Raw genomic sequence first — 23,327 nt, 5'->3', positions numbered from 1 at the left:
CTGCAATTATTAGCAGATGTTTACGAACATCGGTCACTTCGCTATTTCAAGAAAGGCCGTTTGCTTCGTTAAAATTAAGTTACTGCGTTCTATTTTTCATTACTTTTCTGAATAAAAGTCATGAGTGTAAAAATTCTTATTGCGATCACGCAAATCGCGTTAAACGCATTTGAAAACGTAATTATTATATTAAGAAACACGATTGGGGTTAAAAACCTTCGTGTAATTATTAGGATTTAGGACAATTAGTTACGTTTTAACCCTAAATAATTATTAAATCAGATCTTTCTTTACTATCTAAGCTCTAACGTAGTTACATGTTTTGTTCTTTATTTCTTTTAGGGTTTAGATTTCTATCCCTAAGTATAAAAGGTATTAATTTAGTGTGTACGCTACTTAACTGTAAAATAATTTTGAAAAATGTCACTTTGCTCTGCAGGCGACAATTAAAAATGGAAGGGCGTGCTTTAACAAACTGGTTACCTTTTGACACACTTTCCAAAGGACAAGTTTGCGCAGGCGCTATTGTCTGTCTATACTTAGCAGTTAAATAACGCGTTGTTACGTAACTGAGTGCACGTAGCTTGATTAGCGATGTTTAAGATAAGGAGAACATAAAACGACTCGTTAACTATCGCCGTGGGCGGTTACCACCGAATGGTAACGCATTGATGGTTACCATTCTGTAATTATAAGCAATTGTACTTTCTACTTAAACGTGTGTTACCGTAAACACATCGTAAAAACGGAGTCATCTGAGAACAGAAGTCCCAAACTGCTATGATTTTAAAGAATAAAATGTACAAATATCTATGTTTAATTAAGACATTTATTTATGGTATAGTTATGGAATCTACACAATATTCTTCATGGGTACGAGTACTACTAAATACTATACTACTAATCAAATCTGCGTGACTCTCTTTCTCCTATAAATCTACCTCTAATAAATACCTAAATTACAGTCTGCCCAAGCCTTGCTAAAGTGCATATTTAATAAATTTTGATCGAAAGTGAATCTTCAGTGTTAATTAGTATTAGCTCCTGGCGATAAAAATTGTGGCATTGAAAAGCAACATTAATTTAACAATAAACATAGGTTTTAACTGCATTGCGTTAAATCTAGTATCTAGGCTAGAACTTCAAGTGCTATTAGAATTCGTCGTAACATAAAGCCGTTATCGATTTTCATGTTGGCAGTAAGATGTATGACTCACCCTGTGCGGGCGCGGGGGGCGGTTGCGGGGGTGTCGGCGGGGGCCGCGCGGGGGTTGTCGGCGTCGGGGCGCTGTCTCTTTTCTTGCCATTTCCTGAAAAAGATGACATTTTTCTTATTATAAACAGGAAATTTTCTCGGTGGAAAATGGTTTTTTCTTGACCTATTGAAAAGTCTCCTGCTTTGTTAAAGTTACTTATTTCAACTTCATCAAGGCATTTTTATTGACTTTCGTTGTTAATTTTTTACACTTAGAATATAATAGCAGTAAAGTCACATGACATTAAATTAATGAAATGATTATAAATACCAAAAAAAAATATTAACCGCAACTTTTCTATAAAACGATCAAACTAAAATTCATATTGGTTGTCGACACCAAATGCATCGATTCAACCATAAATATAGACGAGTGTAACGAACGAATAGTCTACGTTATGCACTCATTTTGCAGTTATATTGGCATAAAACAGTCATAAGTGGGCTGCCGTGGGAACATCTCGCACCAGACTCAATGCAAAAAGTCCGTGAAAAGGTGACTTTTTAGTGTTACTACGCAATATCTGACAACACGAATTAATTAAATAATTTCATAATTAATGTGAACAACCTCGTAGCTGTTAAACAACATTCCATAAAAGAAAACTTCACACATCATAACTTGGAGAAAGAAAACTTTACACTTCAAACCGTACACTTTGTCTTGTGATTTAGTAAAAATAATTTTCTAGTTCAATTTAATTTTGACTCGATTTAAATTTAGGTATTTTTTTTAGAAATTATGACGTCACAATATAACGCGGGTCATCCATAATCTTATTATAAACTAGTACTTGACCGCAGCTTCGTCTCCTCTGATTTTGGTCTCAGAAACTTACGGTGAGTAAAATTGAGGAGAAGCTTATGAAGAAACCAGGGTGGGGATTATAATAACATGAACTCATTTAATAACATAAATACGAATATTTAAATACTAAAATAGGTCGTCAAATGAATTTCTTTGTTAAAACGTACATCTTAACATAGTTTCTTGCATTACTAGGTTTCCAGCTGCAAGTGACTGCGCATTGTCGTCGATACAACGAGTTGTTTGAATTCCTACTTTATATGCCGCGAGCTAATAATACATTAACGACGTAAACAGAAAAGTAATAAAAATACAATGTGCATGGTACTGTTTCTTTGCGTATACTCTACATTTTGTACATGCATACGCATACAAAAATAGTTATCATTAATTATTTTGAAAAAACAAGATACGTGGGTTACAGGTGCAAATGTGGACTTTACATTGAACAATTTTTTTTACCGATCAAACAGTTATTACTTAACTTACATATAAAAAAATGTATGTGCCGAAACTAGCGAGAAGTATATTTTCAAGAATAGCCTAGTATAGAGTAGGCCAACGTTTCTATTCGGAATTAAGTCGAGGAAACGACAGCGCTAAGAATATCTCGGTTCGTGTACTGCATGAACCCACAAAGTATGGACAAGAAACACACAGGTGCGGTCTCTACATTGCAAACCGCAACACTCGCATCGCCACTTGAACTGCGGTAAATGTAATCCTTAGAAATAATATAAGATTCTGGAGTGTGTGAAGAAATAATAGGCTAAGGGATGTACAGACAAAGAATTACTTTCATTTCCTATTTTGTATCGAATATCAAGATGATAACTGTCAACATTGGAGCTATAATTTAGCATGTATGTTATTAACAGAATTTTCAAACTAATTGCGTTGAAAGCGTCAAATGGGTAGGAGATTATATTCCTCGACTGTAACCGTAACAAGTGTGCATTTATTTCTATAAATAGATTTTTAATCTTAGGGTTAATATGAAAATTCTACTAAGTATTATATTTACCCTTGAAGAACCTTTAAGAAGATTTAATAAATAATATACTCCGAAACATATTAAATGGGATCTATTTGACAAATATATGTTTTTATTAGTATCCCGCAGTTAATTAAATACGAGTTACTATATTAATGCATTTTAGTGCTTCCCGAAATAAATGAGAAACATAATGTTAATTTTAACCCGAAGTGACGACGGCCCAGGAAATATATTTTTATACCAAAGTAAAAAAAGGCCGCGCAACTTTCGCTTGTCTTCCTGATAATACTATTTCGGTCAGTTTGTTCTTAGCGATTTATTTATAAATATTACATGTTTTACATAATTTTACTAAGGATTTATTCACGTATAGAATTTTAAAACTTAAACTTAAACTAATTGTATAATATTTTTTGATGAGATATATTAGATCATTTGCGTAACTCTTTCTTCAAACATCTGTGTCAACTATTATTTTATAATGACGTCATAGTATAATCATAATAATGCGTCTCTAACAAATGTGACATAATTGATTTGTAAAATTAAACAATTATTAAAAACAGAGAAAACATTGTTACGAAAGAATTCTTAGCACATTTGACGATAGAATTACGTTAGAATATTATATAATAATAAGTTAGTTTTTTTCAATCTTTGATAAAATATTTCATAAATATATATTTCAGGCCGCTACATCTCGTTTACTTGACTTTCCTATTTCCATACTTCGTTACTACGTTGGAAATTTTATTTAGCAAATTCCAACCAACCATATAAACAGTCGCTTCTACTCATCATTTGAGTATTTTCAATCTACCAGTTGTCACTATTGTTCCGTTTATTGTCGGAACTTGCAAATTATATTCTTGGCATACTAGAGTTTAAAAACTATTTCGGGATTCATCCTTTGATGCCCGAAACGGTGTAAATAAAATAATTGAGGTAGACATGCATCAAAGTTTTGGGAAATTATGCTATAAAATACTTAAAGAAACTTAAATACTTAAAACATATCTACGATAGTGACTTAATTTTAAACGCCTTCTCTGCAAACAATATCTTGGCCGAAACTTTATTCAGAGTTTGCATCTTGCATTTAGCATTCCGCGTACAAGTATACTTGTTCCATGGAACAATGGAAGGTCGCGAGGTAAAACTAAGGACAGAAAGTAGGCGTTAGCGAGAGTGAATTAATTGTTTTATAATATTAAAAGGTAAGAACAATCGCATACAGTTTAACTCGGAAAATTTTAAAGTAAATTATTGCAAAGTTTTCAACTAAATTATATTTCAAATTGGTATTAGAAACCAAATGGTTGGAGACTTATTAATCATATTAATGCATAAAATACTTTATTTTGAACTTAAGTTATTAATCGTATATTCTTAAAATTATTGCCGTCTGGTGCAATGCAGTCACGACCTTGCAAAAGTCGACTTAACTGGAAAAGCTCTGTTAATATCTCTTTATTCTATAGTTTTACTCATTGCCGCTAAGTGGAAACTTAGGTAAGACACACACAAAAAAAACTTAAGTGGTACATTTGCCTTGATTGTCTTTACATAAAAGTCGATTAAACATTTGGAATTTCTCCTATTTGATAAATGTTTTAATAGTTGTTAATGTCATAAAGATACAGTACTGTATGTCGCCTAAAAATCTTCCAAAAACACATGAAAGAAGAACGATACTCACCTCTAGTCCCAAAAGAGCCGAATCTCTCTCGATTCACAGCAATTTTATACTTCTTATCATTAGGAACCGGCAGCTTAGACGGATACTTCTCGGAGTTTGCTCTATAGAGCTTCTCTTTGGACCCGTGCGCTCCCATCTTCACACTTTCATAAGCTCTCAGAGCATTTTATAATAATTTTCATCGATATTCGACGTACGTCAGACGTATTTATTATCACTTTACACTACACACTAGAGAAGGCATCAGTCAGGAACTATTGCTTATCTTCTTATTAACATGTTGATTGCTAAATTGGTAAATTATTGAGGTTAGGATCAAACGTGTTTTTATTATTTTGTAAGGTGTCATAATTTGAATAATGTTAAATATCTTTGTGGAAATTTTAATTGTATTCAATCACTTTTAGTACGTTAACCCTTATTCGCCTAGAGTTTTAATTTTGATACCAATCTTTTAAACCGAATGTTCACATTACTATTACTTTTTTTATAGGTTGGCTGTACCTATTTTACTGTTGTATTCTATTCTTTCCAACGAAATAAAAAAAAACAAATTGCATGATTGTTTTGTTTTATCAAGCAAAAACAGTAATATTAAAAATAAATCACTTTCGTATGTAAATCAGGCTACTAAGGGTTAAATTCGGACTAAAATCTTGTTCAAGAATGATACGGACAAATGTAGAGTATATAACTTTAAGTTGTTTTTACTACTATACAGTTCGTAAGACACGAGATTCTTTTTCTGACGAAATATCGGGAGCACAAACAGCTGAACCGTAGTAAGCATAAGGTTCTTACGAACTCTATAAATATAGGGTAGTTTGTTAAATGAACATAGCCTAACCCATCTATGTAGAATCGGCATAAAGTTAGAATTTTTAAAATTGTATTCGATATGAAAGTTATAATGCTTGTAATAAACAATCTAAGTTTCAAATAAGTACTAACATCACCGAAACAAAGCAGCCGCTGATATAATTATTGCAATGTTGTAATCTATTTCTGTAGTCGACTCATGCAGTACCAACATAAAATGAACCGCAGCTCGTAACATTTATTCCCGTTCTTAAACAAGAAAACGCTTAGTACTAATTGTGTAATCCCTGAGGTCTAGTTAAGGTGGTTTGCTTACGTTTTGTTTAAATGTATTAGTTTCTGAGAACTGAAAATAATATTAAAGGTCTTTGTTGTCAAAATGACTGTAGAAATAAACGGAATTTTGCATATAATTCTATTGTTTTCCTTTATATAAAAACTTAATAATTAATAGCAAAAACGTGATGTGATTTTTTCTATTGTTTATAATTAGAGCACTATTACGCTGTTAGAATCATATTTCTTTTTACCATCGCCCAAGGATATGGATTGGAAACCATTACATTAAATCAAATTATAACAACATCCTCAATTAAGTTGTTTGTCAGTTAAATGTCGTCTATTTTGAGGGCAAACATTATGTGGGGCCGGGGAATGTTGAAGGCATAGTACTTCAGCACACGAAACTTTTATTATGATGAATGAATGTTTTAAGAAAATAGCATTAAATATGTTTAGTGATTTGTTAAATTCAAAAATAGATTCATAAGTTTTAAATGTTATATTTGTTTATTTTAAAATACCTGTCGCCCGCGACTCTATCCGTGTACATAGGTACACGGTACTTAAAAAAAACTTAATTAGTAGTCTATGTGTTCTTCCAGAATATGTTCCACATCTATGCCAAATTTCAGCGAGATTTATGCTGAAGTTCTGGAGATACCTTCTTACAAACATCCATACATACAAACTTTCGCATTTATAATATTAGTAAGTTTGGAAAAGTATTTTAAAAGAACTTAAACAGTACACAACCAGACAAAATCGTGTCCAAAACTAGTATATAGACCAGTCAGACGTGCGAATAGAAACAGCGTCGCTTAACTGCCTAATTTCCTACCGGAGATAGACTTACTACCTTCACGTTACATGGAATAGCTATCTGATTATATGTACAACGTACACCTAATTTGACTTGTACAGTCAGCTTCATTAATATATATACATTTATAACGCTTCAGAAACTTGTATACGCTTTCGGTTCCACAAATTTTTAGCTTGTTTCCTTAAGTATGCGTGTATACATATTTTTGAAACCGAAGGCATATACAAGCTTCTAATATTTTGTAAATGTATAACTATTTATGAAGCTGACTGTACTAAGTTAGTCGGACTATTCTGATTTGATATTTAATTGTTTTTGCCTGTTAAAGCAAGGTTGTGTCAAACATATTTGAAATTTAATCAGAATATAGTATTAGTAGAAAAATATAGTATTATATAAAAAATTGTCTTATTTGATATACAACGTGGCAATTGAATTTTTTAAAAGGTGTGCGTGGTAACAATAATTTGTTTTCAAAAATGTGTTGTAATCAAGTACGTAGCACAGGTGTGGAAAAAACTTTTGCGTAACATGTAAGCCCTGAATTATTCGATAAATGAATTTATAATAAAAAATTGCCCAGGGAAAGGCGGTATCGAATGAGGGTAACTTTTATAAAAAATTTACCTATTGTGAAATAATTATTACCAATATATGAAAAATCTAACAGTGAAAAAGGGCCATTTATATTAATTACAATTCTTGAAAAACAATTAACATAGCGACAACAAATTTATTCAGTTATTTAAAATTCGCGTACGACGCCTTGAAAAAGAAACAAGGACAACATTTAGAAATGTCGCTATTTCAGTTAGCATCGCTTTCAGGGTTAAATAACTTACGAGACAAACGCATGTCCTTTCAGGCGATATTTTAAACATCGCTGTTCTAGTGTTGCGTTATATATTTAGTCGGCGGGGACAAATGGGCTACTCACACACAACAGAGACGAAAACTAAATCAAGCACAAAGCGAGAGCGACTTAAAAAGACGCATGTATTATCTACTTGCTTGTCGCGGCTGCCACCGGATATTTTAAACTCGTGCAACATTTTATCACAATAACAAACAAGTCCAGACTGAATAGGGTTGCCATTTTCAATTTATAAACAACATTATTGCAAAAATTACATTCAAATATTACAATCACTGAACTTTACTGAACTAGTTATGATCACTACACACTAAATGATGGTATATCTTAACACTTAATTATAATTTAAATTTCAACATGTATTTAAGATCCACCCACGATTAGCTTGAGGGGCAGAACGTACTAATAAAATTAACCTAGTTAAGGAATCTACGATTAAAAATTAACAAAAAAAATATTTCTTACATTGCATAACAAACAAAATACCTTTGCCATTGTATAATCGTATTAAAAATTTCTACCATACTTCATAAAAACATTCCTTATTACCTATACAAGATATCTCCCATCATCTCTCTGCTCTTATCCAGCTCTATGTAGAGTTGACACAACAGATTTTTATCTTCCAAATTGATTATTGCAATCAGACTTTCTTTTTAACATGTTCTTTTGTTTATTCATCTTTCACCCCCATCAAAATCTCTACCAGCTATTGTAATATAATTTCGATGAAATCTAAACGTAAATGTGTTTAAGCACAACCCTGGAAGAAACAAACTTGCACCCATTGTAATACTTTAAAATGTACTTCATAATCGCTTACTCGTCACTCGCAGGATGTATGCGTTACACAATTCTTTGAATTATTTAAACACGTAGGTGTGAAATTAATCGGTTACTTTGTTGTTCAAGCAATTTCAACATCAATCTTTATAAAGACCGTAGGTAGTATAGTTCAAATTGCCTAAAGTTAAGTCTATGGTATTGATCTACGATCATTTAATACACCAAGTATCTAGAGCAGAGAAAAAAAAGTTAAAATATATAATGTGAACGAGACCCAAGTAATATTACTTTGATTACGATTGAAATTGAATTAAATAAAGTTTAGCGGTTGTTTTGAAACAGCAAAGTTAGAGCATTATGACAATTTTATTAGATCATCGCCAAGAGTTTGTGAGAACACAAGATGACATCACGTAATGCCTAGAATACAGTCGTTATCTTATTTAACTAAGGTTATAAAATTTTGTAGAATAGCACAATTTAAGTTTATGAAAACTACATTCCGAAACCAAGATCACCGTCTTATCTATTAATTCACTTGGTAAAACTTTTTTTTTTCTTAAGATTGCCTAGTAAAATGATTTTATGTACTTAACGAATTCGCTTATTATTCTTGTCGATTCAAACACTCAAAAATTTACATTAATTGTAAACTTTTCACGACATAACATTTGTTATTCAAATTAGATTCACGATTCTTGTAGGTTATTAATATTTGCACTGATGTAAGAACAAAAGCGACATCCCAAAATAGACATTACATGATGCGACTCAGATTTTGTCCGTAACATGAAAATACACAAAATGATTTAATAAACTGACTAATCTTTTTTTATTTGTTACAATACTTTAACATAGAGATATCTAAATATATATTTTAACAACGTACAAGGGCTACTGGATATTAGCTATAAAAAACACACACATCTAAAATCTGGATAAAATGGTCCGTTATGTGACGAGCAAAACTTTTTATTTGCAGAGACATGTTAGCACTTTGCCCGTAGTTATATGACAATACAAATTACATGCAAATTGACGCCCGCGAATCACGGCTGACCCAACGAGGCGGATCTATTTGACCTTTTGATCTCGACTTTTAGCACTAACCAAACGCATGAAGTTCGCATAGTAACTTTTACCTACATAAGTATTATAAACAATACAATCTCAAGAACTCAAATCTCATCTAAATCCTAGATCCAGTCTGTACAACATTTTTAAGCCTTATCGTGGCAAGATTTCTTTTTTTTAAGAAAAGCAAAAAGCAAAGTTAAAAAAAAAAAACTAAGTTAAAAATTGTTCTATAGTGATCGTATATTTTTATAAAGTTGTATGTATAGTATATTATATAATACAAAATGAACAAAAGGGTTAAAATCATCATCAATCAATCAATCAATTTAAAATAATGGATAAAAGGGTAACCTGCCAGAAGAATATTAATATGAACCCAAAAATATTTAGAACAAGCCGATTTAAAAAAAAAAATGTTAAAACATTCACTTTATCACTGACTATACTAAACACTCAATACAGCCATAGTAACTACAGAGATGAGAAAGTCATAAACATTGTATTTAGATATGACGAATTAACATTATGATAATATTAATGGACAAAGAGAGGACATTAACTTGATAATGCAACAAAATATTTGTACACGTGTAGTCGTTACATACACGCGTTTTCGAAATAACAGCACATTTTATCTACAAGCATGTATTCTTAATTTATAACATTGTATGAAAACTAATGTAATATTTATAATATTACGCTGATTTACTTGGTGGAATGAAAGGAAACTATCGCTATGTTAAACGTGACTCAAGTTGTAACCAAATATTCCGGTTTGATTAGTACTTCTACAGACCAACGTAACTATAGATTCTACAACGTCTTGTAAGATACTTGAAATAATACAATAGTTAAATTATAAAGATGTAAAATTAAGTATTAGTAGCCTAGATTTTTTGTTATAGATTCTGCATCAAATTATAAATTCAAAGTATAAGCTTTTAAACATACTAAATTGTAGGGCAACACTGACTGTAATGTAACGTCAAACATTTGAGTTACGTCGAAAACATATTGATATCACTGTGACTATGACAATATGTTCTCATACGAATATTTCGGCAGTGTAAACTCACGGTAAAAGTAATTGTTGGTAGTTAACGCATTACAATGATCAACTCACCCATACAACTAAACACAAGACTGTAAAACAATATCTTGCCTCAGAGATATCCGTCGTTATCCCACCGCACTGGGGCGGAAGATCCCGCGTATTGAATAGCAGGCAACAAATCAGTAATGGGTTGGGTAATGATATCTAGTCATGCGAAACATTCGATCCAATTCGCTCTAAACAATGCTCTAATGTCCCTTATTTTACGTTCACGTCACTGGAAGTATCAAGCTAATATAGACCAGTGTTTCCCGTTTGGTGGTCTGTCGATACCAGAAGATCAGAATAAAATAGAGGGTTGCAATAATCCACAGAGCTTCACAAATGCAGACAGCACCGAAACATTGGCAGAACAATGTTTAATTTGACATTTTATTAGCACATAGCTTGTGATTTTAGGAAGTTCGACCACATAGTTGGACACTTAACTTGAACCGAGCATAATCTTACTTGGAGTTTGGTAGGAGATATCTCTAGGAATCTCGCTGCAATTTAGTATAAATGTATAACATAATCTAAAAGAACACATAGGACGAAGTGGCAAGCGAAAGCTAATTACTAAATAAAACTAAACTGTTTAAGAGAGATGTAAAACATTTTAATTTAAAAAGTTTGAGTATCTATCTCGAACAGTTTTCACATGGCCGCCACTGCATCCGTTTCCTTCGATTGTATCGTTTCCGCGACTCGGATGTGAAAGGACAAATAAACGCGTCTTAGTTTGCAAATATTTTTGATTATCTTCGTAAGTAATAAAATGTTTGTATTCGTTCTGCACATCTTGCAGAGTATGTATTCTGCAGACGTAGAATTTCATATACTGATTCATGCGCTTGATCGTATCAAACGTGATTTAGACAATTTAAGAAATAACAAATATCTTTCCAGAATGTATTTGTAGGCTAAAAATATCAGGTACTATAATATAAAAACGCCTTAGAGAGTTGTATAAAGGAAACTGTGTCGAAGAAACAACGCTTAACCCACTTACCGCCTATTAACCCATAGCTGTCATAACAATTATAGCCCGGCGTCCATGAAACATCTGTTCAGAAATAAATATTATGGAAATTAAGCAATTTCCTTTTTTATTTTTTTTTTCTTAAAGTTCATTGCAATAATTAAAAGACATATTATATTCCTATACTACTACTAAATTCCTTGCTTGTACATTGGTTTTAGCCCTCGAATAACGATAATTTAATATCAACAAAAAAAAAATAATGAAAATTTGTCAGTAAAAATGGCGGCTGGAATAAGTATTTTTCTAATTTGTTTTTTCAAAAACAATGAAAACATTTTTATACATGTGTTTTATATACTGGAAATTCACAGATCAGTCATCCATCTCACGCTGACATACGTAACATTGTTTACTTGTCATTTTGTATCAAAGAATTCGGAGCAAACAATAAACAAAGATGTAAATTTATAAACATTGCAAGGGAATGCTAACAGTCGGACAACTAAACTAGTAAACGATATCTGAGTTACACAAGACTGGAGTTTATTTACGCAGAGTAATAGAAAATTTACGTTTGGTTGCATGTGTTTATTACAGTTACGGTGACCATATTTCAAATGCCTTGACGCATTATGCTAAACAATATAATCGTAAATTTAATTATGTCAATAGTCTGGTTTGCAACATCTACTAAATATATTTATTCATCGTTAGACTGTTCCAATTTAAACAAATACAGCAGATATGAACCGGGTTTCAGTGTGTTCAGCATCCTATTACAAGATTCAAACTCTATGGTAACTCATGGTTGTCTACAAGTTTTCCCAAGACGGTTTCATGTGGGTCCACTTTGGGTGAATAAAAGTGTTCGTTTATTTGCGGTCAACTATTGAAATTGTGTTTTATGAAGCGTCTCGTTCGCAATTGTGAGCCACCATAAGGTTTGATTGGAACTATGCATTGTTAATTCAAATCTTGCGCCAAATATTCCAATGGACGTCATAGATCTGGGACTGGGGCAACGATATCGTAATGCGCGTGGTTAATGCAGTGATTTTATAGTAAACAGAAGATGATGTTTGTGATATATCTGGGTCGGCCTATTGCAACAGTTTCAACAGAATTCCGTAATAAACAAAGCGTCACGGCGACTGTCTTGGCCGTTGTCCAAGATGCTGCCGCTAACGGAGCATCCTGCGAGGGACCGCGTTGATTGATAAACCATTTCGATAGCTAACTACATCGTCATTCTATAAAAATATAATAAATTCAGTGTCGTTTGTTTTAAGAGGTCCATTTTAAAAGATGCCTACTTTTATCTTGTGAAAAAATTGATAAGCGATGAAAGTAATCTTTTGAAGGTATTTTCTATATTATATCCGTTTTGAAAGATTGAGCCAATAATCACCTAGGATTTAAAAAAAGAATCATGTGACACAAACAAGGAAGAGAATTAGACCTCCTACATTGAGATGGAGACTCCCAGGAACTAAGCTATCAATGTTATTATACATTATAATGTCTAACAATGTTGTCGGCGTCTGGGACACAGGGCTAGCGTCCCCGTTTAAATTATAAAGCGAGGCCGTGCACAGATTAGCATCCGGCAATATGCAAGCTCGCAGCACGGAGCATCGAGCACGCCTCACTAAGAAGTATAGAGAATTATTGCTAAGCAAATAAGTGTTTAGTACACACAGTCACGTATTCGTAAACAGTATTTGTATAATTATAAGGAGAACGAAAAGACATCTTCAGCAAAGTTGCTTGGAGTAGGTAACATATTTGAACTTGATTTCTTTAAAAAAGGTCCTCTCCTTTCTTCTCAAATAAAGCTCGCGCCACTTTGCAATGCCATAATTTAAGAGAACAATAAAAAAGCAAAGCATTCAAACCTCTATTTTATCTGTAGTCGTATAAAAATAGTTGATCTTGACATCTTTATAATAATTAATGTGTGTTTCAACTAAAACTCTATTTCTTAACGCAAAAGCGTAAACATCGAATAATAAAAGATATATTAGACGCAGTCAGTAACCACATTCCAGACTCTCTATATCAATGGATGCCAAGAATTTCGATTGATATAATTCTACTAGGATTTGGTTGACCGACTAACTAACATACTATAGGTTATTCTTTTACACTTATATAATAAACTAGCTGTCGCCCGCGACTCCGTCCGCGTGGATATATAAAAAAAACTTAAATAGTGTAGCCTATGTGTTCCTTCAGACTATTTTCTATACGTATACCAAATTTAATCGAGATCTGTTCTGCCGTTCTAGAGATATCTTCAAACACCCATCCATCCATCCATATCACATCCATCTAAACATTCGCATTTATAATATTAGTAAGTTAAATAAAAAGCAGCTCTTCGAGGCATAAATTCGAAAAAAAATATATATAGAAAATATATAGTATCCTATGTCCGTCTCCTGGCTCTAAGCTACCTCCTCAACAATTTTCAGCCATATCGGTAAAGCCGTTCTTGAGTTAATACTGTAACTATCACGACTTTCTTCTTTATATATATAGATTGTTAAAATTATCTTATATCCCAAACTATATGAACCATTTAAATGGAATATTTTCTAGTCCAACCAAAAATATTTATAATATCAAAGATCAAAATGACGAAATCTCAGCGACAACGGTCCCATGAAACGTGATAAAACTCGATGTGATGGAAAATTAATAAAAACTATCATGTGAATTAAATACTAATGCTAATAACTTAGTTAATTAAAACAATTGAATCTCATTCTCACTTAAATATTTATGTTACTTTATTATTTTCGCATTTGTAGTTTAATTAACACATAGCATATGATTTCTTCTCATGTGCCTATTGATTCTTTTCATTCCCATGAACCACAGAATTTGTAAAATAAACATAGTACTAAGACAAGATATTAAATAATATCCGTGCTACCATACCACTTTTTACACGCTCTGGTAATCTATTTTATAGTGGTGTTGTGCAAGACTGATCCTTTCTTGTGCGTACACAGACATGTCATGACATAAAAGCATTTTTTTTGGAAAAGAAACAAACAGTTCCTGCTGTTGATAATTACACGCTGCGACAATCACGTTTTCTTAATAATAGAGTTCCCAGCCGAATGGAAATTGGCATATTTATCAGATTTACACGATTTAATACGATTGGAGATCAAAATAATGATTGGAGTCACGTAATTGTTAAATTGTAGAGTCGTGTCGCGTTCCCGTTGGCTACGTGAACGACTCGCCGCTCTTTGCAGACTTCATATTCCCAACTACATGAAAATTAATTCCGAGATATAAGTTTGCAGTATTCAAATCTAAGTAACGTACTGTAATAATGATTGACAAAAAGAGCGTCAAATATTTTGGTAAGCCAATGAACAGTTGAATACATTATGTATTGTCTTTAACTGGATGTAATTTTCCTTCCAGGAGCATGCATAGTGCGTGAAACTTCATGCACGTTTAAACATTCATCGACTTATTATTCAAGGAAATTCAAATGTTAATTGACTGTCACAAAGTAAGAAATAAGTGAAATCCAGCGAAAGTCTTTTAAATATAATTTTCATTGAATAGGAAATGTGTAAAGTACTTTGACATTTGCTTTTATATTTGTATATTTACTCAATCATTATCTCCTCCTTTTATGAATCTATTTTAGCATTATGAATTTAATATAACACTTTATGTTGAAAACACTAATATACTTATTTTGCACATAATTCGAAATAAATAGATTTTTGTGATGCAACAAAATTATAAAGGAAATGCTAAAATTTCGATACAGTAAGAGCGACAACTTCCTTCCCTAACCAAACATGCCGCTCCTATATTAACTTCAAAGGACTTATATCTAAACTCTTTCTTTTCTATTTGATTAATATTTACGAAGTAGAATCTATTTTCAGCAAAATAATGCTGATAGTAAATAAATAAGTCACACACTTTTAAAACAGTAAAAGTAAGTACAAAATTTACTTAAAACCTTGCAGCATATTTCCAATTTAACGGCTGGCCACGACCATTTAAATGATGAAGTGAAGTGTATCTTTTGTACTGGAGGGGCCGCGACTAGCCGCTATGCCAAAGTAGACATTTATGAATACTCAATCTGTATAAAGGAATATTTTATAAACGACGATAAAAACAACACGGCAATATTACTATGCCTAGCTGACTAGCTACGAGTCTAAGCATCGCTCGTCTAATTTAAATTAGCAACAGTAGCTCGCATTGAGCGGGTTGTAACGGTACCCCGGACACAGTTACAGTCGCTAATGCTACCCGTTTTGGATTAGTACAAATTAATATCATTGCTGGCTCAATCACATCAAATGGAGGAAGACGAATTGTAAGGCAACAAACACGCGCACTAATATTTTAGTCAGATATTACTACGGTATGGTCAATAATTACGTTTTGACAGCCTAACATTTAAATCTTAAGCCAAAAACAGTTTGCTCTATAAGGGCTATGAATGAGTTGATTGATAAGGTTTAGAAATGAAAATCTAATTAGAGTCTATGACAAAACCATTATTGAGAAATTTGACAGTAATAAGCATGTTCAAATGGTTAATTACGTCGTATACAAATCGTCATATATGCAGGTGATTGGTTTTAGTTTTTATCAGATTGCTCACTAATAACTACATGTCACAAATTGGTATGATAATCAATTGACTAGCCAAAAACAATTTATACTTATTAACTCCTGTTATTCTTGCTATTCATATCACAACGAGACTAAAGTAATATAAAAATAAAATACAATACCAAATAAAGTCAAGATAATTGGTACCACAGTTCGTTCACCGTCTATCAGCTAAAAGTCTATGCTTCCTCTACAATAAACGAAGCAACCTGTTTGGTATAGGAATCACCTGTACATTGCATAGAAACCGGTTTGTTTCACGAAACCGCGGAACGTCGTCATACAACCACAAATGTCAGGTCGAACCGACAGACGATACAATAGTTGTAACACACACGACAAACATTATTTCTTTGTGAAAAGCTATAATGAAATAAACTTATTAAGAACGGCTAAACTCACGTCGCATCGTTCGGTGACGGCATCGACTAGTTACGCTATTATGAAGCACAATCTTTTGCATGAATATTTTCGTATGCGAGATTCCTAAAACCACAATGTCAGATACAATGACACATAAAATACCTACATCGAATGTAAGAAAGCTGTTAAACCATAGACAAATGAATTTAAATTGTTCTTTAGTTTTTTTTTTAACCTAGGCACCTAAATTTGTCTTTTGTATCGTAAAATGGTATTTGAAAGAGAACAAATATATCCGTTATAAACAGTTCGTCGCGTGGTTCCTTTGATAGTATACCACACATAATGTGAGCGAATCGACGGACGACAAATCTAATTTATAATAGTGAAATTCCGTCTTTTCTTGTGACCGTGAGTTCTATTCGTAAAACCAAATAGTTATCAATTTAAACACTTTCGAAATTTATTTTTTCGTATGATCTTTCATAGAATTTATCGACAAGATATATAAATGAGTGACTTTACCAAGCGTATGACTTCGCAATATCACCTTTTGCACATTTCATCACGAACTTGATTGGTCGGTTATTATTGCACGAATCAATTTACATAACATGTTAAAATATACAATGGACACTTTTTAATATAATAACTTCTTAAATGACAAGTACTTGTCACATTCGAAATATCATAAACGATATGAATAAAGAAAATATTGCGCACTTAATAAGACAATATTGTAATTATAATATTATGTAGCTAGTTTTGGCTCAAATATATTAAATTTCAATGTTCTATACCTATTTACTGGTCAATTTGTCATGTCATAAATTCGCCAGTGGCAGTTGAATTAAATTAGAACTTATCTTTTAATGTAAAAAGAGTATTTAAATATAAGATTTAATCTGAAACAAAATGTGTTTCTCACGCGGAACGTTGTAATTTAACACGAAAGACGTAACTAGTATAAAAAAAATCAAACAAACAAAGCGTAATAAGATCCACTTTGTATACCTTTTTTTATTTGATATAAGTTACGTCGGTGGCTCAGTGGTCAAGCACTTGACTTGCAATCTGCAGGTCCTGGGTTCGAATCCCGCCATATACCAATTAGTTTTCGATTTACGATTTACATATGTACATTTATCCGACGTTCTTATGGTGAAGGAAAACATCGTGATGCAACCTGCACATATCTGAAAAGAAATTCAAAGATATGTGTGAAATCAACCAACCCGCACTGGGCCAGCGTGGTTGACTATGGCCTAATCACCCTTAACTTAGGGTAGGCTCCGAGCCCCTCGGTGGGGACGTATAGTGAGCTGATGGTGATGATAAGTTACTCTATAATACTTGTCACAGTAGAAACTAAACTTAGTAAACTTGTATAAGATCTATCTAAGAAAAGAAAGCAATTGAAAAACTGTTCAAGACATTATTTAACAGTATCTGGATTGATCAAGTTCAAAAACTTTCGTTATCACAAACCGTTAGGAGATTGCCATTTCAATTCGATAAGTGCCTCAAGATATGACAATTTGTGAAAACCGTGACTGATAAAACATTACTCGAGACTATTTGCAACGAACAAATCGTTATTCCAATATTTCGATACAATTGCGGTCTGTACACAGGGTCAAACATGGAAACTGCAGTGTAATTTCGTTTCCATTTCCACGAATAATTGAGAATTGTACAGAATAATTCCGATCATGGCATAATCAGTAACCATTACACCCTTTAATATTAGTCAAACGAGTTCCAAGTAACCAAATGTCAATCGAAAGATCAAGTAAATATAGATAAAGTTGTTTAAACGATAAGACTTTCTTATACGTACCAAAGAAATAATAGAATACAATAAAATGCGCGTATAATTTACCTTTAATAATTGCAAGCAACTGTTGTTTAGTCACAAGACATTAATTGCTTCAATAAAATTGTATGGAAAGGGGAAGAAACTTACATCTTGTAAATGGGCCTTCATACGTAAATTCAATTATTGTATTAGAGGGAATCACATTCAATATTGTAGAGAGAAAAAATCTGCGTTTCAAGTTAAATATGTGTATTCAAATGTTAGACAATAAAATCCTAATAAACTATCTTATAAAACATATAAAATATTTATACATAAGTCAATTGACCTTAATGATGTATTACAATGTAGTAACATGTCCCTAAACTATTCATCATTGAACGATATAAAGCTTGTCGCCATTGATAAAGCGATATTCCGTGCTTTCAAAGCTTTTAGGCCATCGAACATAATAGCTTCAATATGGGTCAGGGTGTTAATAACTTATAACCTGTAAGTGTTTGAAACTTATAATCTGTGTATATTGCAGCGTTTATTAACTAAAAAGCAGTCCATTAACATTATAAAGGAGAATACTCCAATCATTCAATTCATCATTTATATTCCTTACAGTTATTTTACTGTAAAATATCACAGTTAAAGTAACTTATTACAAAATGTGATATACATTTAAAAGATAAAAGTAAGCTAGCTATATTATTGCAGACTTACTTTTTATCACAGTGATTTAATTTAATATGAACATTAATTTTAATCTCATTTATGCACCCACAAACCATTGCCTTTTTTCGCTTCATTCGTGTTTACTGATAGTTCGACACGCATTGCGTTACAAAGTTTTAACGTGATGTCCATCGTTTAGATCATTATCGTATCTACCCAACTTAGAAGTTAAACAGTTTGCATTGCAGTCAGTTTCGCCTTCACCGGCGACGGGGTCAACGTATCTCGGCTCGTCAACAAATCCATCGACGAGAATAACCCGTTACACTGCATCGGCTTCCAGCGGATTTCACATTGCCTACTAGACCATATTATACCTCAACACTTTAATGGTCAATCACCACTCGACGTTACTCTAAAATTTAATTAGATATTTCAATATTACACACAATTATCAGTCAACCTTGAAGCATTTTAATAATTCGGTAAAAAGCATGAAATTAAAAAGTTAATTTTTAATTGATTAAGATTGTCACTAGCTATATCGAAACCATAGTCTGTCTATTTAGAAACAAGAATCGAGAAATGTTTTTTATTTTTTTATCAATAAAGAGATACAACCGTTGTTCTATGTAAAGAAAACGAGTTATAACGGATTAGCTTGTCATCTTTGACCGTTTTATCTAACGTTGATCGATCTCCGGATAATACTGATATTGTTGTTTATTTCGCTTATACAAAGCTATTGTTTTTACAATGATCAGTTCTTAGACATTAAATATTGTATGTAAAAATTATTACCGGTAATGACTATTTGATTTAAAATCTTTTGCACTCAGAGTAGAATCTTACTAATATTATAAATGCAAATGTTTAGATGGGTGGATGTTTGTTTGAAGGTATCTCCAGAACGAATGAATGGATCTCTATAAAATTTGGCATGCATATAGAACAAAGTATGGAAGAACACTTAGGTACACATACGTGCAGACGTAATCGCGGGCGACAGCTAGTTTTAGCATCAAACAAGCTACAGTTGTTTAGCAAATTCAAAATTTTCCTTCCATGTATTTGATTAAAGTATTAACAAATCGGCCTTAGCATGTTAGTGAACAGTACGACTTGTCAATGACCTTTTAGGCGATAAATACATATGCAATCAAACTAGTTAAATAGACCTTCAATATTTTACTTTAAACAAAACACAACATATCTGACAAATGTATTATACAATTACATATTGCGTGTGGAACACGACAACTATTACATTACATTATAGACAAGTGAAAGGTAAGAAACACATGATAACTTCGCAGTTTTTTAATTCGTCTCAGACGCAACTGTACTAAACTAGATGATTTCTAATAGTAACAGTTTTCCTGTAATAGCTATATTTTAAAAGCGATTTGAACGTTACTTATAGAGAAGTTGTTTGTAGAAAGCCTATTAAATCATAGTTAATTGCTATGGATGGGACTGGTTGCATACTAAATGCGTTACCACGTTTTCAGTTTTCAACTTTTACTCATAAAGTACAATATTTATAAGTATTTTACGACAAATTAACGTATATATTTACAGTTCGGTGTATAATTTAGATACTAAAGTACCTACTAAGGGAATATAAAGAAAGTTAATTAGTTACCGACCTTCAAATTAATATACAATATAAGATTTGTGGTGACAGCTTAAGATAGTAATAAATTTGAGAATCTCTTAAAAAAAGAAATATAAATTAGCACGATCTAAGTTAAGAAAATTTTTAACTAAGTTAAACTATTATTTCTACTACTATCAAAGTTCTGTACTATCAACTCGTAATAATACTAAAAAAAAATTTCCGAATAAGAACATGATGTTTAAGTATTTAAAAGGGACAAAAAATGGCCAAAGCTATACTAAGTTATCCAAGTTATAACTAAGTTTGTAAATGTAATTAATATTTTTTTCCAATTGTCTTTTATCCTGTAATATGACATTATCCTCGCTGAATCAATTCTATTTATCTCGTCAGCATGTTACCATAGATAAATTATAAAACCTCTTCAAATCAAATTCTTTATAAAAGAATAAAAAGACTGTTTAGAAAAACTACATAATTGTCTATAGTTAGTTCAAGTAGTTTTTTGCTCGTTAAAATTTCAAGACGAATAATTTCTGACTTCCTGCACAATATTATTTTATAATACAGTCATTCTCAAAGCAGACCACAAATAGCTTTATATTTATACCTAATATGTATTTAACTAATGGGATGATAACATGACCGCAAATGGAACTGATTAAATTCGATTCTATTATTATACGATGAATTACTGTTCAAGCATAATACAGTATCTAATTTGGATAAGAAATTACAGTTTCTATTTTATCGTAGTTTCGTGTCTTGCTTATCAAAACGAGACATTTTTTGTATTTTTTTTTTATTTATAAGAAATCTTAATAGTTTATTATAATTCAAGATTTTAATAAAAACGTATAGTAGTTAGGATGCATTACTTAATTTGGTTGCAATTTTTTTTTGTAAAGGTGCGCAAAATCTGACAATGGAACTAAGGTAAATCGTTTTTCATTCTTACACGATCGAATTCAAATAAGAAAAAAAATTCTACCAGTGAAAGTCTTTTCACAACCGATAACTGAAGTTGTAAAAAAATCCTATAGAATTCGAATTATGACACCACACAAAAATTCAGCGATTGTAAACCATTCACACGACGATCAGCATTTCACGTTGTCCTCTGCATTCGCATCGTATAGTTCACTTTATCACTGGCATATTTCACATTTTCTACGTTTGAAAAAAATGCGGTATGCTAGGTAACCTTAAGGGTGAGGGGTTGTATCTGTATCCATTGATTTTTCGCGTTGCAAGTTGACGTCACGGACGCGACAGTGTGGCGCAGTCGGCGCGCGCCGGCCCGCGTCTCACCGGCGACTGGCGAACGGATCGGCGAACCGAATGCCGCGGACTCCTCGCACTCGGGAGGAAATACCAGTTACCATGCGGTCCTCCCCTAGCTAGTCGTAATGTCGACCTTCTGACTTGCTTTGTCAACGGCACACAGCTGATTTTTAGCGCAACAACAAGCCTTAAGCAAGTGTAAAAACAAAGGACAAACTAAAAATATTTATCGATTCTATAAAGGTCATATTTCTAAGCGCATAAATAGACTGACAATGACAATCTCCGTAATAATACACTAGGTCGATAATAATTAGATGAAGCCCTTTAAGGTAATATAAAGATTAAATAAATTCATGGTTATGTGTCTTCCTCTCTTCTTATTGCAGAGTTACAACCAGCCGTGACTAGCTGTAGCGATTATTTATTATTTAATTGATAAACCAAATAGCGCCAACACCACACCAGTATGCAAAAATCAAGATAGTCTTATGCCCAATCGATGTAGAAGGAATATATGCGATTGTGAAACTAAGAAAGGTAACCTCGGGAAAAGCAATGTAGATTTAAGTTCATAGATCAAAATATTCAGAGTGCCATGTGGCACCACCAGTTTTTGAAAAAGTAATTTTAATGTAAAATTACTTATTATTCATTCATTTAGCAAGGTATTTTGACACACTGTCATTATTTGCAATTAATAACTTAATGCTAGCTTAAGTTTGGGCATATTATACATGAAAGCGTGAGGTAAGTTAGAATAAAGGAAATCGTATCAATTGTATCTAAGTATTTACTAATTGTTTGTATCTATAAAATATATTTGCACTGTATATACATGTTATTATTGAGTGTCTATCATTGTTCTCTTACAGAATATCTGATGCATTTTTGTAGCAATTGCACATTGCTCTTAAAATTTACTAGGCGCTAGACGATCACATTCTACTCTATTGTGTGCCGATACGGACTATTAAAACATTTAGTCAATAAAATTACATTGTAATCTATGGTTCATAGCAACATTACTATATGTTAACTTAAAAAATTAAGAGGAGGAAGAGAAAATTATATTTGAGTAAGTAGCATAACATCAAACTGAAACTGTAAAACTGTAAGAATCTTAGCGCCTAACCAAATGTAATAGCTAAAGCTCAAGTTAAATCATTTACTACAATTACCTATTGAGGGCGGTTTAAGGTATAGTTATTTAAAATACAGAAACATTGAATTATAGTATATAGTGGTGATACTCACTCAGTAATGGGAAGCGGCTAGTGGTGTGCTTGCCGAGCGGCGTGCTGGTGGCGCTAATGTCGCTCTGCGAGCTGTGCAGGCTGCTCTTGCCACTGCCGTTGGCCGAGCCCAGCTCCATTCGCATGCGCATATGACGGCTGTAATATAGACGAAA

At 32.5% G+C, this 23,327-nt stretch overlaps 1 protein-coding gene across 1 annotated transcript in view; it reads right to left on the bottom strand.

The window, feature by feature from the left end:
* Window positions 1-23,327, bottom strand: part of toc (toucan) — an 80,143-nt gene that overhangs the window by 35,227 nt on the left and 21,589 nt on the right. The window contains exons 3-4 of the mRNA XM_013322626.1: window positions 23,174-23,310; window positions 1,218-1,310 (exon numbers count right to left, since the gene is read on the bottom strand). Of these exons, the coding sequence (XP_013178080.1) occupies window positions 1,218-1,310; window positions 23,174-23,310 (230 nt within the window). The remainder of the gene's footprint in view (window positions 1-1,217; window positions 1,311-23,173; window positions 23,311-23,327) is intronic.

This window comes from Papilio xuthus, unplaced genomic scaffold (genome assembly GCF_000836235.2).
Source record: "Papilio xuthus unplaced genomic scaffold, Pxut_1.1 DF828952.1, whole genome shotgun sequence".
Taxonomy (NCBI): Eukaryota; Metazoa; Arthropoda; class Insecta; order Lepidoptera; family Papilionidae; genus Papilio; species Papilio xuthus.
This window is presented reverse-complemented; position numbering and strand designations above follow the sequence as displayed.